Source organism: Phodopus roborovskii, unplaced genomic scaffold (genome assembly GCF_943737965.1).
Source record: "Phodopus roborovskii unplaced genomic scaffold, PHOROB, whole genome shotgun sequence".
Classification (NCBI taxonomy): domain Eukaryota; kingdom Metazoa; phylum Chordata; class Mammalia; order Rodentia; family Cricetidae; genus Phodopus; species Phodopus roborovskii.
The window spans coordinates 7,142,214-7,160,720 of record NW_026126588.1 but is presented as its reverse complement, the minus strand read 5'-3'; the positions used below and the strand labels follow the sequence as shown (position 1 = coordinate 7,160,720).

Here is an 18,507-nt window from a genome sequence, read left to right as displayed (position 1 = left end):
TACTAACACACAGTTGGGCTTAGACTCTGTGAGTTAAGAAGTTTGCATTATTTTTGAGTCTGTACCATTCGAATCAGTTGTATATTAATTTCTGAGTCCACTTAACTAAGATATAATAAGCTTTATTCTCTGATCTCATTTTGGAAAAATAACAAACAAATAATGTAAATGTGGCTCAAGGTTTCCAAGTCCTACACCTTGAGAAGGATCTAAAAATCTGTAACTTATCTTTCCAGGAATGGCAGTGAAATACTTCTTGTTATTTGCTGCTGCTGCTGCTGCTGCCTTTGCTCCTGTTCTGGCTGTCAGAGTATGTGTGTTACAAAACTATATTTCAGATAAAGGGTACCACACAACCCTTTGATAAAATGTCATATGTACTGCTGTGAGAAGTCTGTATCACTTACTCACCCACTTCATGGACTAATGCAGAAAAAAAAAAAAAAAAGAGCAGTGGCTCAGGTCTTCAATCCCAGCACTTATGAGGCAGAGACAGGTGGATTTCTGTGTGAGTTCGAGACCAGCCTGGTCTACAGAGCAAGTTCCAGGACAGGCTCCAAAGCCACAGAGAAACCCTGTCTCGAAAAAAAAAGAAAGGATGGAAGAGCAGAAGCAAGGATAGAGTCAAAGAGTAGAAGAAGTGGAATGTCAAGTTTAGATGACCAAGGGCGTAAGGTTTGACTTTCACTTTAAGTACTTGGGCCCAAGTCTATGTTCTTTCTCTAAATAATAAAATGAAAAAAAAAAGAATAAAGGAAGGCAGGCAGCAAAGAAAGAGATAAAGAAAAGGAGGAATGGAGGGAGGAAAATAATGAAAGCATAGGCAAGAACTTCTTTACGATTTATCCATGTTTCCACGACTAAATAGAAGAAAATAAACCAAGAAACACTGCTATTGTTACTTTTCCTCCAAGATAACCATGTCTTCAACTGAACTGTATTATTTGTTTTGAGAACATTGCACCACCAAATTAAACATGAAATTGAAAGGTACGACTACAAAGATGTGAGATAGACTCAGCAATGGGCTATGATGCCTACGTCTGATTCCTTATAAAAATAAAACCTTTGGGCTAGTGATATAGCTCAGGGATAGAGCATTTGTCAATGTGTGAAGTCCAGAGTTCAATCCACAGAAAAACAGAAGAATGACAGGGATGGTAATGATGACAACATTAATGATAATTATTGAGGATAAGTATTGGATCCCCAGTTACTAGGTTCCTCCACTGATGCAAAAAAAAATCACATCAGGGTAAATTAATAAACCCAGATTTAATAAACAGAGCAAAGCATAGCAAAGTAACTCCTGGTTGAGTCTCAGGAAGGCAAGAGAGAGATCAAGTAGCAGGACTGGGGACCAGATGTCAAATACCCTGTAGGCTTGGTCTTGAGCAGCTCCAGGGAAGGAGTTGACCCTTTGTAGACTTTCTGAGGTGGGGGGTCTGCATTGGGAACAGTGAGATCACAACAGATCTCCAATTACTTCAATAATCATAGAGCAGTGGCATAATAGGTGGAGTATCCTAACAGTCTGTGAACAGTGAATGATATATGATTAATCTCTAGCAATCAAAATAACACAAGAAAACCAACATGCACTTTTATTTGCTTTATCTAATAGTACAATGCGTTTGAGTCAATAGTTTTCTTGTAGAACTAGAATGTGCATACATGCTGATACACATATACACACAATTTGTGTGCTTTTTCCCCCAAGCCCAGAACTTAAAAATCCTTAAAACTTGTGTATTAATAGTTCCTGAATGCTGAACATTATTTTTCCGTTATAACCAAGCTCTAATTTGATATTGCGTATAGATCTATATGTAATATACTTCATGTGACAAGTTCCACTCTAAAGAGTCATATTAATTAATAATTTTCTGATAGCACCTCAAACTACAGAGAGCCCTCTATAATAAACTGATCACAGAGTTCCAAACTGGCCCACAAGAAGAAATTGTCAAAGCACACAATGCTTTCAGGAGAAAAGTGTCCCCGTCAGCCAGGAACATGCTGAAGATGGTAAGTCCGAAGAATATCATCACCGGTGATGTCAGGGACCCGGTTAGAGCTTGCTACATTGTTATTTGGTCCTGTGAACTGACTATGCCAAATGTTTGGTCATCACAACAGTTGTACTGTATACCAGGGGAAGCAGATGTAAACGGCTTTCCCAGAGTCATGCTTAGTACACGACACAGCCACAAGTCTGACTCTTAGGTGCCTTCAGATGTGTGACATTTATTTAAGCATCAGGATTTCCAAATTCAAAGCCAACTCCCTTCCCATGATAAACAAATATTGAAAGAAAGAAAAAAAACTAGTAGTGAATTTCACAGAAATTTAGAGACCTGGCCTTTGCTGTGCAAAATCTGGTGGGTTCTATCACAAGACAATTTAAAGCACCTCAGGCCAGCATCCTTGGGTCCAGAAAAGACGAGGGTAAGGAAGTTCAGATATAGTGCAGCCTCTAGAGCAGCAGTGGTCAACCCGTGAGTCATACATCAGATATTTACATTACAATTGATAATAATAGCAGAATTAAAGTTAAGAAGTAGTGACAAAATAGTTTAATATTTGAGGGTCACCACAACATGAGGAACTGTACTAAAGAGTTGTAGCATTAGGAAGTTAAGAATCGCTGCTGTAGTGGGTGCTTCTAGTTGACAGGATCCTCTTATAAATAATGGAGGGAAGCGACAAGAGAAAAAAGGGAAGTGTGGCCATTAAAAGTTTACTCTGGACCACATTAAACATCAACAGTATTATTTGAGAAACACAATTTAAAAAGCATCGGTTGTTACAGGCATCCATGTTAGTGTTACTGTTAATAAATGTTCTTTAGCCAACCATACAGTTCATGCCTGGAATCCCAGCATTCATGTAGACTCCCAGGCTGAGGCAGGAAGATTGCTATTAGTTCAAACAGAACCTAGAGTACATTCTCTGCTATAGAAAAGTGATTCTTATAATTTCTATAATTAACCTATTCAATTCCCAAGTACAATTGCCTACATCTTAAAGAGCCTCAAATATATCTGTATTATATCAATTCCTTAATGCAAGAGGGATATCTCGGGGACAATGCTTTTAATTATCGTATGTTATGAAATCCAAACTCCTTTCTCCCAGATGAACAAATAACTACAACTAAGATAGCCTCTGGATTGAGAGGCCTTATTGCAGACAGAAATTGGTTTTTGGTGAGACAGAAAGAGATTTTTGGTCATCTTAAGTTCCTCAGTTAGACACAGACATAAAAAAGTAATCTTCTTGAAGTCTGCAAAACCGAACTGTTTGAAGTTAACCTAAAGAGTGATTCTATGAAAAGTTCACTAGATGGCAGTATACACACACACAGTAATTACCTTTTCCCGGACCTTGCCACAGATTGACCTCCACAGAAAACTGATGGCAATAATTGTTTTTCTCTACATTGTTAGTCAGTCCAATGAACTTTGTGTATTCTAAACATTTGCCAATCACAACAAAACAAAAAACACAGGAGTAGAGGAAACTGAGTCCAAAAACTTGTCATTGTCCCTACATTCTTAGAAGATTTACCCAAAAGCCTGTGCCTAAAACAAAAACACTCTGTAATTGTGGTTGAAAGTGTGCAAGCAGACCGTAAAGACACGGATACGGGAGTTATCAGCATGTCACAGCTTCTCCCATCCAGCTCTTTCTGAGTTGTATATTATAAAACGCTTCAACTCAGCACATACCCACTGAAGAGTTGAGAGCATGCTAGATTAGTTGATTCGATTTCTCAATTGTGTGATCCTTCAAAGCTTTTAACCCACTGCAATTCCTCTTGTCCCATACAGAGAAAATATCACTGTCCCCTTTTAGTTGCTATCAGGAAGAGTAGGAAAAATACAATTAGTGATGGGTTCTAGTGATAGCAACGGCTCCTTCACTTTTATTCTCACTTGAGACAGAGACTTGTGGCTCTGCATGTACTCACAGATCTCACGTGTTTGCTGAGCACGTACTGTGAGACCCAGAAAACTTACAAGTTTGTTGTAAGGAGCATCCCACTAAATCTGGTGTATATAGCTTTTGGCGTGTCTTAGCCTCTTTACGGCTACAGAGACTCTAAGAACTAGGATGACGTGCCTAAGGTTGCTCTTGTTTGCTTCTCTGATGCCACGCTAAAACATGTAGAGGAAAGGATTTATCTGGCCGACAACTCTGGATCACAATACATCGCTGAGGAAAGTCTTTGAAGAAGGCCTCTTGCTGGCTTACACATCATGGTTCTCCAGCCTGCTATCTGATATGACTCAGGAAAGCATATTAGGGGTCATCAATCATTAACTAAGATATGTTCCCCAATGACATGCTCACAGGCCAATATGATGGAGGCAATTCCTCAGGTAAGGTTCCCTATTAGAAGTGACTCTAGTTTGTGTCAACCGACAACAGCAAAACAGCTGAGAACTGATTGGGATAGCTTTCTAATACTATCTGCTCTCCTAAAATTTTTCCGTTCCACTCTAAGAAAGATGCTGTTGTCTGAATGTTATGGCCTAATTGTGAATTTGTAATTTCCCAGAAATGTAAATGGAACTGCACATTTCCTTCCATTTTGTTCCTACTAGAATGTTTGAGGGAAATGGAACTACGCAAAAGTTCAGTTTCCCCAAGAAAAGATGACACAAATCTGGTATGTTTACAAACACCAAGAATCTTAGTTTGTGAATGCTAATTTCATTTTGTTTCTGGACTTCTCTTTCTTGCCTCGTAGAGTTGGAGTACGGCTGCTGCTGGAAATGCCAGAGTGCTGGCGAGATACTGTGACACGTCAGAGAGTGACCCACTCGAGAGGAAACTGAACAGTATGTATGTGTTGGTATGACATGACTTGTATTAAACAGCTTTTCCAACCCTATGAACTCGCGTGAGGAAAACACTTTAAAGTGAGGAGCTTTGTTTTTATTTTACGACCCCAGAAGGCTGAGCCCATCATGTTTAGTTGGAGCGATTTGGGACTGAACTGAGGTCCAATAGCATGGTGGAAGTTTTAGTGGAGGAAACTGCTAGAAAAAAAAAGCAGTGTAGAAAAAGAAACTGCCCTCTCAGCATGAATGCCTTTGAAGATTCAACTCTGCCAGGCAGGCTCCATTTCTCAAAGGTGCTACAACCTCCCAGAACTACCTGCATCCAGAGAACAAGTCTTCAACTATGGAGACTTCCTGATACAAACTACCTTTAAGTAAATAAACAAATATGTAAATGAATAAATACATCTCGAAAATGAATATGCAAGCAACTTCACAATAGTAAATTATCAGACTGAATCTACACTGACACCTATCCTTGAAGGTATATTATAGCCTGTTATACTGTATCATTGATTTTAATTTTCAAAATTTAGGGATTCTTGGTTTTGGAATTTGTGCTCTGATCAATAGGAGGAAGGGATCAGGGCCAGCATTATTACAGGTGCATCTGATACCTAGGAGGTTTCCATTCAAAGTTATCTCGGCTGCCCACAACATGAGAATGGCAATTTCCTCAGATTTGGGACACTAACACAACTAAGAACTGAGTGTTAGGCAACTATAGATCTACCCCGGTGAACAATTTTCAGTGCTCAAAGGTGGGCTTGCTTTTGTCGAGTAAATTAAATACTATACAATTTTTAGTTCAGTCTACAGATTTAAGTAACACTTTAAGTGATACTTTCTTCCTAACTAATTTTTAAAAGTACAAATACAACTTTGTGTCTACAGATTATTGGGACACTTATGCCAAGGTGTTGAGTATTGCATTATCAATGGGGGAACTTTGTATTCTAGAGAAAGGAAGATTATACCTCAATACCACAATCCACCTGGAGAATGCATGACAAATGGTCCCAATATCTTTTGAGAATGTGAGCCCTCTTTGTAACTGCTTTCAATTCCAGAATTCAGTTACAGCTCCCAAGGGTTAATGCAAATTTTCACCACCCTCATTTACCTGACAAGAGACAGACTGAGGTATTTGTAGTTCATGGATAGTGGTAATATGTGCTTTTTAATCCCAGCATTTATGATGCAGAGGCAGGCAGATCTCTGTGAGTTCAAGGCCAGCCTGATCTATAAAGGAGTTCTATGACAGCCAGGATAGTTATAGAGAGAAGCCCCACCTCAAACAAATTGATGGGTGGGGGATTTCAAAGCTTTCTCGTCATTTGTCCTTGCAATTTCTCTTGAGGACCTTCAACAAGAAGGAAGATTTTTCAGAAGAGAAACAACTAATTTCCCATTATAAAATGATACCTAGATGATCATTAAAATGTTTGCAAGAGAAAATGAGGAAAATTTCTGTATTTTTTAAAAGAATATTAAAGTTGGGTGTGGTGGTACATGCCTTTAATCTCAGCACTTAGGAGACAGGGGAAAGGGAAAGTTCCAGGGCAGCCAGAGCTAAACAGGAAACCCTTTCTCCAAAAAGTCCAAAAATAGAGACAGAAAGGGGGAAAAAAGAATATTTTGCAACCATGTTCCTTCATTTTCAGATACGTTTTGTGGAGAAAATAGGCATTTGGGACGTTACCCCTACTCCTGGTCAAAAATAATTGAAATGTGGCACAATGAATCCAAACATTTCACATATGGAGAATGGCCATCCTCAGATGATGACTTTGAAACAGATCATTACACTCAGGTAATCTAATACCCTTCCAGATACACCCATGACTGGATACATGTATGGGTCAAAGGTTCTCCTCTCAGGCTAAGGAAAATGACCTGTGAATTCCCAACAATAAGTTGCCTGAAAAAGTGACCAGGACAAGGATAATGCCACTTAATGTCCCAATGCAGACAGGAGAACTTCCATGTGGTCCTAATTCTTGGGTGATGATGTGGTCCTAATTCTTGGGTGATGAGTGACAAGTGAGAAGACAGTGTCAGCCTTGAACACATCTACATATGGGCAATGCTAAATAAACCCAGTAGGTTGAACATACAATTTGTATGTATCTAGATATACATGTAACAATAATGATTATTAAAGAATATGTAACAAGAATTATTATTAAAGATGGAATGGGGGTTCATGGGAGGGATTTGAAGTGGGGGTAGAAGTGATATGGATATGGAGTTCATGAACGTTGTTTTCAGGAAATGTATAAAAAAATCATTTATATGTAAAAAACAACAATTAATGAAAAGAGAGGCCATGAATCTGAAAAGAAGCAAGAAGGGTATATAAAAGAGGGTTTGGAGCAAGGAAGGGAAAGGGACCAATGATGCAATTATAATCTCAAAAAATAATTGTTAAAAATCAAAGAAGTTGGCCTTTATTTTCTTAAATTTTAGCGGAAAATGCCATCATTATCTGTAGAACCATGCGAGTGCATTAGTGTGGTCATAGATCTATTTGATAAAATAAATAATTTCTTTTATGTTAGTTGTGCTTTTTCTCTTTTTGTTTCAATAAAAATTCTATTACAGATAATGAAATTTGAATTCATAATATTATGTTTTGAACTCATACAATTTTCACTTGTCATGAAATAATTCTTTTGACTTTTACATTTTTCCTGGGCTCTCCTCCTCCTCCTCCTTTTTTTCCCCTTGGAAGCTAGAAAACCACTGCTTCTTTTTGTTTCTTACTTTACATATCGATCCCAGTTCCCTCTCCCTCCCTCCCTCCCTCCCTCCCTCTTCCTCTCTCCCTCCTTCTCTCCCTCCCTCCCATGCCCCCTGTCCACCACCCATCCCACCCCCCCATCCCACAGAAGGGTGGTCCCCTCCTAGTGGTGCTTTTTCTTGCATATGTGAAGAGTGAATAAATGAAAGAACCACATCCACTGCTTCGCTAGTAATCAATATATAATTTGAGAGTGACACAGTAGATGTGTTAATGCATTTTCGTTGCGGTTTTTCTAAGTATGTGTTCCACCACATTCTGAGTTCAACAAACCTTACAAGGCAAAGGAGTAAGAAGAGAAACTTGCAAACCTTGAGGCGTACCTTTCGATGTTTGCATAGTGGGTGGAGCTCCAGATTTGGGGAAAGCATATCTTTATTCAGCAGAGACAATTAAATGCTGCGTGGAGGGAGACCGACACCAGGAAAGCTTCCCTCTGTGAAGAGAAAGTAATACTTTATCTAATCAGTCAGAGCTATGCTCACCCTAGCTTCCTCCTCCAGCTTCTTAATCATTTTATTATTTCACCCTCACCTTACACATCCATGTAGTGGGTAGCATTGTTATATACCCATCTTAAAGGTGAGAAAGTGAAGCTCTAACCAAGAAACTTCAAAACAAACTAACAACAACAAAAACCCCACCCAGTTTAGAAGCACAGAGAGGAAAGCATGCCTGTGTTTATTTTCGCACACATGAAGCTCTCAACTGTGAGTGCCCAGAGAGTTAAGAAGAGGACCTTGGATACCCTGGGTCTGGATTTAGAGACAGTTGTGTGGAATCCAGGTGGATGCAGGAACAGAAACCAAGTCCTCGAGAAGGACAGCAGCTTCCTGTAAACACCGAGACAGCCCTCGGCCCTTTGGTTGTGCACACTGAGTCACGATAACAGAGCTAATACTGAAGCCACTCAGTGGGCATCCAGATCCAGAATGAACTCATCTCTTACCGTTACAGATGGTCTGGGCCACTTCCTACCTCATTGGCTGTGATGTTGCCTCGTGTCGCAGACAAAAGGCCGCTACATTTCTCTACGTGTGTCACTATTGTCATGAGTATGTAATGCCAGTTTATTATAATTTCTAAAGCCACTAACTTCCTAAAAGTCTCGTCTAATGTTTCAAACATTATAAGTGAATGTTCCGGGATTTTTTTTTTCCTGCTTGATTGTTAGCAAAATGTCACAAATACACCCACAACCCTTCATTTTTCATCATGTTTTTGCTAAATAAGTTGATTAAGAGATATAAACATTCAGACAATTTAACAGTACTCACTGGAGAGTCAGTCATCACTAAGGGAAGTGAATCTGAGCTGTCTTAGGCAAAGAAAGGCTATTCGGAGGCATTCAGGTCCCTGCTTCTGGTTTCCAGTCCCAATGTTGACCTATGCGTTTCCCCTAGAAATGAAATTAACTTGGCACTGAAGAGATGGCTCAGTGACTAAGAGAACTTGCTATCATGCAGCCCCCCAAGAACTGAAGTCTCAGGACCGTTCTTAACTTCAGGGTATCCTATGCCGTCTTCCGGCCCCCACTGATACCTGCACACATCTGTACATCCACACAGACAGACATTACATACATACATACAAACACTGTAGATACATGCACATAAAACACAAACTACAATAAATCATTTTAAAAGTAAATTGAATTTACTGCTATCATAGGTATTAGTGCAAATTCTAGAACGCATAACCCAGGTCCTTCAGTGAGGAACAGTTGTACCTCCTTTCTTATCTGACGCAGCTATGCAGATGGATTTATAAGGTAAAAATGACTGTTAGGGTTTACTGCTGACTCTAGGGAAGAAAAATAAGAGAAGGAGGTTCTTTAAACCTAGGCAATCACCTCGCGTATTTGGCTCTGATTGCTAGTTTGAGATGACTTGGTTGATAAAAGTTGATGTGAGCTCCTTATGTTCCTTTTATCTGCATGTGTTGTCTAGGTCAACAGTGTCATGTCTCAGCAGAGTATGTATGTGTACACACCAGGAAGATGCCAAGTATGACCTTGAGCATGAGTCTTAAAAAGTGGACCATATTTACATCTTGAGTAGGGTTCACCGTACCACGATATAGTCATAGATCATAACTTATTTCTACAACATTTATCTAAATGACACCCTGCCGTCATTGTGTCTAGATGCATCTTTTTTAAAAAAAAATGGCACTAATTAAGAACTGAATATTGTCTAAACAACGTTCAGGTATTGATAGGCAAGAACTTTTTGCATTTTCTGAATAGTTCAGATATTCCACAACTATGGATTTCCCATGCCCACTACTTTCTTCTTTTATTTATTTCATTTTACTTTTCAACCCAAGTTCTTCCTTCCATCCCATTCCATGTCCACTCACCTCCCCACCACCCAGCCCACCCTTCATCCATTCCTCCCAACAGATAAGGGCTCACATAGAGAGTTGAAGAAATCTGGAACATTAAGTTGGGGCAGGACCAAGCTCCTACCCACTGCATTAAGGCTGAGCATGTTATCCCCTAACAAGGAATGGGCTCCAACAAGCTAGCTCATGCTCCAGGTCCTACTGCCAGGGGCCTCTCAGATAGCCCAAGCTTCACAACTGTCTCCCAGATATGGCAGGGCTAGTTCAGTCCCATGGAGTCTCCACAGTTGTAGGTCTAGAGTTTCCACGAGCTTGGTTTGGCTGTTTCTGTAGCTTTCTCCATCATGATCTTATCATCCCTTGCTCATGTATCCCCTCCTCCCTGTCTTCCACTGGATTCCCAGAGTTCGGCTTGGTGCTTGATTGTAGATCACTGTGTCTGGATAGAGGCTCTGTGGTGATAGTTGGGGTATTCACCTATGTAAGGTGGTCAGTTTGGACACCCTCTCCACTGTTGCTAAGAATCTTGGCCGGGGTCCTCCTTCTGGATTCTTGGGAGTTTCCCTAGCACCAGGTTTCTTTCTAACCCCATAGTGACTCTCTCTGTCAAGATACCTCTTTCCTTGCTCTCCCTCAACCATCCTGTTCCCTCATGTCCTCATCCCCCATCCCCACCCCTTGACTGACCCCCTCACCCCCAGGAGATTTCATATAACTCCCCTTCAGTACAATCCATGTGTCCTTGTTATGTAGGAACTCTGGAGCTGTGGATTGTAGTCTGGTTATCCTTTGCTTTACATCTAATATCCACTGATGAGTGAGTACGTACTGTGCTTGTCTTTCTGATTCTGGGTTACCTCACTCAGGATGGTTTTTTTCCTAGTTCCATCCATTTTCCTGTGAATTTCATGGTGGCATGGTCTAATACAACTGAGTAATGCTTCCTTGTGTAAATGCACCACATTTTCTTTACCCATTCTTCAGTTGAGGGGCATCTATCTAGGTTTCCAGTTTCTGTCTATTAGAAATAATGCTGCTATGAATGTTGTTGAGTAAATATCCTTGTGGTATGTCTTTGGGTGTGTCTCAGGGAGCTACTCTTGGTCTGCTTTGATCGGTTGCTGACTGTTTCTTAGGGAGCTTCTGAGGTCAAGGGGGATAGGGAGTTTGAGGGCAGAGTGGGATTTGTAGATTATAGAGTACAAGGGGTAGGGTGGAGTATGCTGTCTTCAGGAAGCTTGCCTGCTGACCAGCTAGTGTAGCCGAGTTTTACCCCTGGGCCTAAGGCCTAGAGACTAGGCTGTCCACCTAGGAGGCTGGTTGCTTAGCTCCTGGACTGCTTTGTGCAGGTTCTGTCTGTGTCCAAGGGAGCTAAATGAGTTGGTGGGGGATGGGTCAACAACGTTTTTTTTTGTTGTTGTTGTTGTTTTTTTTTTTTTTGTGAGCCAAGTTTCTATTGTGTTCACAATGCTAAATGCAGTGGAAAGAGAAGCGCCCTGTTTTCCTCGACCAGTGCTCAGACCAAAGGGGCGATCCTGTCCTTGGACTGCACTGCCCCACAGACTGTCCAGTACTTTCTTTAGTTTCCCTCATGCTTAGTGTTTTTGTGATTTATATAGATATAGATATAATAAGACATAATAACAAGTGCTTTTCATCACTGGTGTAAAAAAAAAAAAAAATCCAAAGCAAATGAATTGGGTTTTTTCCGTAACACTTCTTTTGGGACTTGACTGTTCAAATGTCCTGAATCCTGTTAGCACATGACTGTTCAAAGATGGGGGGGGGGATGACTACAAGTGTACTTAAACCGAATCGCTGGTGGTTGAGTGCAAAGACAATACTCACCCATAAATCTAGGTCACATATCTATTGTAACTATTAACTCTGTTCATCTACAAACTGGCTTAAACTATTTATCTTGTGGATTCACTGTTAACAGTTGTCGTAAGTTTTTTTTTAATATTTTCCAGGGATTATTTTCACTATACCTCTACTTTTTCTTTTCTAAAGGGGAAATAATCCTTACTCACTAAATATGCCTTATAAGGAGGGCTCACCATGTGGAGACTGTCCAAATGACTGTGAAGATGGACTATGCAGTGAGTTGTTTTTGTTGTTTAATTTGGATTGCTTAAGGTTGGCCTATCGATCATATTGACATGGATCCTTTAGGTTAAGCATTGATCCGCGTTCTATTTTTCTTAATTTTCCTGTCAATATTACTACAAGATATATCTAGGTTATTTCTGTTTCCCTTCCCTTTGTACCCAGGGTAAGCAAAGCTCTTTGACTTCACTGTTGAAATGAAAGGGAAATTAGAATACCTAGCTATGAAAGCTCCAGTTCTCATACAAAAGTTAAATAATGAATTAGAGCCAGCCTAGGTAAAATATTAATGTAAGTGTGATTGCTTCCCTACACAATTCCTGAGACACCATATTGTTGACCATAAATATGTGTGCAAACACATAAATTCAACCCTAGACCATTATTGTTGTTTGTGTGTTCTCAAGATTGACCACTCTGCATCGAATACTCAGTAAGGCATCTCTCATCCATAGGAGAGGCTAATTCTCCTTCTCTCAGTAGTCATTACCTATATGTAGCTATTTGTCTAATGGTGGAACAGTAAGAATAATGTTTTATAAACATTGATTCTCAGTACAGAGGCATAGATTATCTTCCTGCATTTGGGTGCCATCTACAATGCTTTATAATTTTCACAATTGTGATCTCACTTTGCGTGACTTCATTGCTGTGTAATTTTACGTGTATGAGTGAAATTGTTTTCTTAATTTCGGCTTCACATATTGCTATTGCATATACCAGTACTCCATATTTTAAATGCTGCTTTGATGTAATGTATCATGTGCTGCATTTATTTTTATATTACATACTAGTTACATTTATATAATATAGCAATTTATTTTTTTCTTAATTTTGGCAACTGTCTTTTTCTATGTATGAGACCATGTCATCTTCTGACCATGACAATTTGGCTATTCATTTTTCCAATTTAGAAAAGCCATTTGTTTCACCATCTTGCAACTGTGTTCAATGAAAGTCATGACAGTGTTCTTCCCCATCTTAGAGAGAAAACATGCACCTTTGATAATCAGTGTGATGTTAGCTACTGGCTCATTATAAGTAAGTGGCTTCATTTTAGAATTTCTATGCATTATTCACTTGGTGTTTCATGAAAGAAAAATGGACAAAGTTGCCAAAAACACTAGAGGAAACGCAGCATTTTCAACAAACAATGTTGGGGAAATTGGGAGATCACGTGTAAAATAATGAAATTAGGTTCACATCCATCACCCTACACAAAAATCAACTCCAAGTGTATCAAATACATCAATTTAAGACCCAAATCACTGAAATTGCTAAGAGAAAACAGAGTTAACATCAATCTCTACTATACTAACCCAGCAACAATCTTTGTCACTCTATTCATAATAACTATGAAATGAAAACAACATAAATGCTCTTCAACAGGTTAGTGGATAAAGAAAACATGGTACACTTATATACAATGAAAATCTGTTCAGCTGGGGAAAAACAAGAAATCATGAGAGTCTCAGGGAAACAAATGAAACTGGAAAATATTATATTGAGGGAGGTAACACAGGCCTGGTAAACCAATGGAACATGTTCTCGTCTATTTGTGGGTATTAACTACAAATCTTTGGATGCCAGTGTTTAACCTAGAGTAACCTGCAGAAGCCAGGAAAAGAAAAAGGGTGAGGGTGGGAGCTCTAAAAAAGGAATAGTGGGACACAGGCACTCTGAAAGGGAAAACAGAAAAAAAATGGAAAGGGGATTATAAATGGGAATAGAGGGAAAAAGAAATACATGGGGAGAAGGAGGAATGAAGGATAGATAACACTAAAGATGTCAAAAATGACATAAGGGATACATTATTTTATGTATATTTTTACAATACACAAAGTTTAAATGAAATTTAACTACCACTTGAGGTAATAATATTTCCCTCAATAATGCTCCTCCCAAATTTATAGACTAGCTAACAAAATCCTCCTTGCCAAGCAATGGAAACTCCTTCCAATTGTTGGTCAGGGGTGATTAAGAGACTCCTGAAACAATATAGGCTATTGCTATTCCCTTTGGTTTCCAGCCAGAACTTGAAGGCACGACCCTATTGCTGAAGACACTACATACAGCCTTTGGACATAGGACTTGGATGAATCCAGCTTGAATTGACTTGGAAGCATCCTCCGAAAGGACTACCTCTCATAGTGTGTAAGGGCGTTACGCAAGCTGTCAGGGAACAAAAAAAATCACTAGTCCCCCTGAGCTGCTGTAAAGTCTGAAAACTTAACAAAGATCAGTACGACAAGATATCCCCAAGTGTTGAGGGTAGCCAACAGCTATGTAGTTGAACTAAAGGCACTCCCAGTAGGAGGAAATTCAGGCATGATCCTGTAAATCCTTAAATCGCCCATGGATTTTGGTCACTGGTCCTACAAGATAACCTACTACTATCACTTCCCTAAACCAGTATAATTTCTTACTGGATGCTAAACAGTGATCCTCATTCTCACAGATAAGTTTAGCTCTCACTGCTTGTCTAAGAAGCCTTGTCTTGTAGGAGATGAAGATCATAACCGAAACCCACAACTGGTCAAAATGCAGAGAGCAACTTTCCTTTGTGTGCACCACCCCATCTGATGCATCTACAACACAATCCCTACAACTAACGCTAAGACAACGTCTCAGGGGAGGGTGTCAAAGAAAAGTGTAAGAGCCAGAGGACCAGGACATCTGCTGTGAGATAATGGTTCTTGTAGGTCATTGAGAAGCTGCACACCCATGAAATATCAACCGTCAAGTCACCTAAATAATTCATGTACATTGACAACACCAGCTGACATGTCAGTGTGGATGTCAAAATCTCACAAGGTTCCACCTCTAGACAGAGCTGCAGACAATTCCTGATTACTTTAAAAGGGAGATTCAGTTTTCCTCAGGGATGAGCCCTTAGATAGGTTACACAAGCTTTGACACAGATACAACATCTAAATAATATGCCATCAATTAACCAGAGAGGTGGACAAACACTGTTGGGATTGACAAGAAAGAGGGAAGAGTGGAAATTATATAAATACAATACACAGGTATGAAATTCTAAAATATTTTAAATTACAAATTTGACTCATGCCAAATTATGAAACTAGCATTAGTAAAACGAATCTTTGTTTCTTTTCCATTCAACTGATTACTCATAAATAATTTGCATAATCTCCATATATTTCCATAACATCCAAAGCATTGTTACTGATTTCTAGTTCTAATAAACAGTAATTAGAAAAATTACTGAATAAAGTTCCAGCATTTTGACACTGTTATAACCTGAGTGTTAGCTTATCATATGGTCTATCCTGTGGGACTTTCCACATAATGATGGAAAGAATATATGCTTTGTACTTTTTAGCTAGAATATTCTACAGAATTCTGTTAAGTCTGTTCAATTTACAACATAACGTAACTCTTGTGTTTGTTGAGTTTTAATATGTCCATTGCTGAGAGTGCAAAAACTTTCAAGCATTACTTTGTAGCTGACCAATATTTGTTTTATATTTTAGAAACTTTTGTGCATATATACATAGACATTTTATTGTTAATCATTATATAATGACCTTTGGTTTTGCTGATTTTTTTTCTACAGTCCATTTTATCTGCTATTAACATGATTACTCTTGCTTTTTTCTGAATTTTATTGACATGACATATATCTTAATACATCCATATACTGTATATGTGTGTCCTCAGAGATTTTTTTGCAAGCAATGTATACTTGAGTATTGTTAATTTTTTTTGTCTCTTCCTTTGCTACATCTTTCATGTGGAAAATGAAATCAACTTACTTGCATTCAAAGTCATCAAGGTCTCATAGCAGCCATATTTAAACTTGCTTTTTAGTTATGAAGTAAACCTGTTTTCTCCCTTACAGCTTTCTTGTAGTTAGAATGCTCAGTATAGTAGCACAATTCTATTTCTTGCTTATTATTTTTGTTTTATCTATTGTACATGTTCTCTTAGCAATAGGTTACCAAGGAAAGAAAAGAACTCAGGACCAGGTGAAGGGTGAGGTATACTTTTTTTTTGGTTATAGAGTTTAGAAACAATATGACAATAAAGATAATGGACACAAAAACAAAAATAATGTGTTGAAAAGAAAACATGTATTTTCAGTCCTTTTTCTCTTACATTAGTTTCTTTTGAAATGTCCCACTTTACGTATTTCTGTCTCTTACTTCAATGTATTAATGAACCTGTTATTATTTTTAATTTCATTGATTATTTTATACTTATATTTGTTCAGCATAAGGAATCATCTTTAGCATGTTTTGTAGGATGGGCTTGGTCAAAACCTCTCTTTGACACAGTTTTCTGATATTGTGCTTATTGTTTCTTCACTTCTAAAATGCAATATCTTTGAGTACAGAATTCCTGATTGACAATTTCTTTCCTTCTACACTGAAAAAGAAAACAACAACAAACAGCCGAACAAACAAAAACTTTCTTTTCCTGAGGAGTGTATCACGATATGAATCAGAATTCCTTTTTAACTTTTAGTTTTGAGTCCCTGATTTCACAACCTATTATGATATATGTTGAGTTAAATATGAGGAGTGAACTTGACTTGCCTGTACTTGGATAGTATTACTAAATTAAGGGTCAATTGTGTCCTTCCATACATCAGAGGGCTGGTGGAGGAAGGTCATAATGACCAGTTTAACATAGAGTTAGAGTCCCAGTTCATTAGCATAGATGTAATTTATGATATAGAGGAATGGTTTGAACTCTTTCTGATACCTAATTTGTCTGTGTTGAGCTTCACATAGAGTTCCAAGTCTATGACCTGGACATTGTTAGTAATGTGGCACAAAAGTAGGATCCTGGCAGATCCCATGGCAGGGTGCAAACACTCCATCAGGCAGAACTTACATGGATAGGAATTTTTGGGGGAAGGGAATGGAGAATGAGAGAGGGGGTGGTAAGAGAAGAGAGGGGAAGAGAGAGAGAGAGAGAGAGAGAGAGAGAGAGAGAGAGAGAAGAGAGAGAGGGAAATGATGAACAGAGAGAGGGGGAAGGTAGTTAGAGTTTAAAAAACCGTTGCACCTGTGTGCAGACTATATAATTATGCAGGAGCTATAGATCCCTGGGCTAGCCAGGGTACTGCCTGAGTGAATGCATTATGCCAGATGACAGGGGGTAGGCCAGCATCATGCCTGAATCCTAACAGATGTAGACGGGATCTCTCTTTATCCTGTATTTCTTTATGTTCAGGAAGGAGTTGGAATGGCAATTCTTTTATTAATTTACCTATTATATAATAAACCAGGTACTGAGATCTCTTAGCTCATGAATTTTTCTGTGAGGACAGCTTAATGCCTGATGAGCCACTAGAACTGATGTGTCTTCGGAGAGACTTGGCTGCAAGGGCTTTTTTGCTTCCTCTTAAGACTACTTATATCCTTCAAGGATAAAGGTAGAACAATTTTTTAAGTGACTGAAACTTTATTGCTTTATTGTTATTATAATGGTATTATTGTTCTCAAAATGACAAAAATAATTGAAAAGATTATTCCTCTCCAGTCTGTTGAGGTGTAGTGTCACCAACTAAAAAATTGAGAAAGGATGAAAGTGCTGTATATTATGACAAGAATTTTTCCATTATTTCAAAAGGATCTGATTCAACTCATCAATTGTTTTGCATTCGTACCTAATCACCTTACCTTAACCAAATCAATCCTCTACTATATAAAATATTTATCTTTACCTCTTTAGGAAGATAATGTCTTTCCTCAGTGTTTGCAGTTGTTTTGAGCATAATGTTGTATGCTATTCTATTTTTTTTTTCAGCGAACCCCTGCCCTTACTATGATGAATACAACAACTGTGGTAAGAAATTGACAGCTAGGGGATGCTCCCATCCATCAGCTCAACTGTTCTGCAAGGCTTCTTGTCTGTGTAAGACCGAAATAAAATAAACTACTATTAACTACTGTGCCATTAACACAAAGCATTGTTTCAGGGTCATTTATTTCATGTTAATGTACTATAATATCTTCAGTGAAATCCATTTGTTTATTATGCTCAATAACCTAGTTTTTGATCATCATTAATTGGCATGAATGTATATTCATTAAGATCATGTCCCCCTTTTCATGGTCCACCCTGTAGCAACACAATTTTAAACTTCCTTGTTGTCTTAATGAAAGAGCGAGTCAAATAGTTGCCCCAAACTTAACACACATAATTTTTGGTGTGTAGGTCGACATAATCCAACCAATAACTTAACTGAGTTCTTCATCTGGGGTGCATGAGCTCTCCCTTGTTCAGGTCAGCTGCTTCTGTGGGTTTCTCTAGCCTGATCTTGACCCCTTTGCTCATCACTCCTCCCTCTCTGCAACTGGATTCCAGGAGTTCAGCTTAGTGTTTAGCTGTGGGTGTCTGCTTCCATCAGCTAGTGGGTGAAAG

General features: G+C 38.8%; 1 protein-coding gene across 1 annotated transcript; it reads left to right on the top strand.

The window, feature by feature from the left end:
• Window positions 1-238: 238 nt before the first annotated feature.
• Crisp1 (cysteine rich secretory protein 1) lies at window positions 239-18,017 on the top strand. The gene is made up of 7 exons (XM_051204533.1): window positions 239-310; window positions 1,894-2,028; window positions 4,757-4,847; window positions 6,515-6,663; window positions 8,611-8,708; window positions 12,013-12,101; window positions 17,890-18,017. Exons 1-7 carry the CDS (start codon window positions 239-241, stop codon window positions 18,015-18,017), a joined length of 762 nt encoding a protein of 253 aa, XP_051060490.1.
• Window positions 18,018-18,507: the final 490 nt, after the last annotated feature.

Bases quoted from the DNA above. Each gene is read 5' to 3' on its own strand.
- Crisp1 (XM_051204533.1), top strand. From the start codon at position 239: ATGGCAGTGAAATACTTCTTGTTATTTGCTGCTGCTGCTGCTGCTGCC. The intron at 6,664-8,610 runs GTAATCTAATAC...TTACCGTTACAG, and splicing joins AAACAGATCATTACACTCAG to ATGGTCTGGGCCACTTCCTA. The intron at 12,102-17,889 runs GTGAGTTGTTTT...TTTTTTTTTCAG, and splicing joins CTGTGAAGATGGACTATGCA to CGAACCCCTGCCCTTACTAT.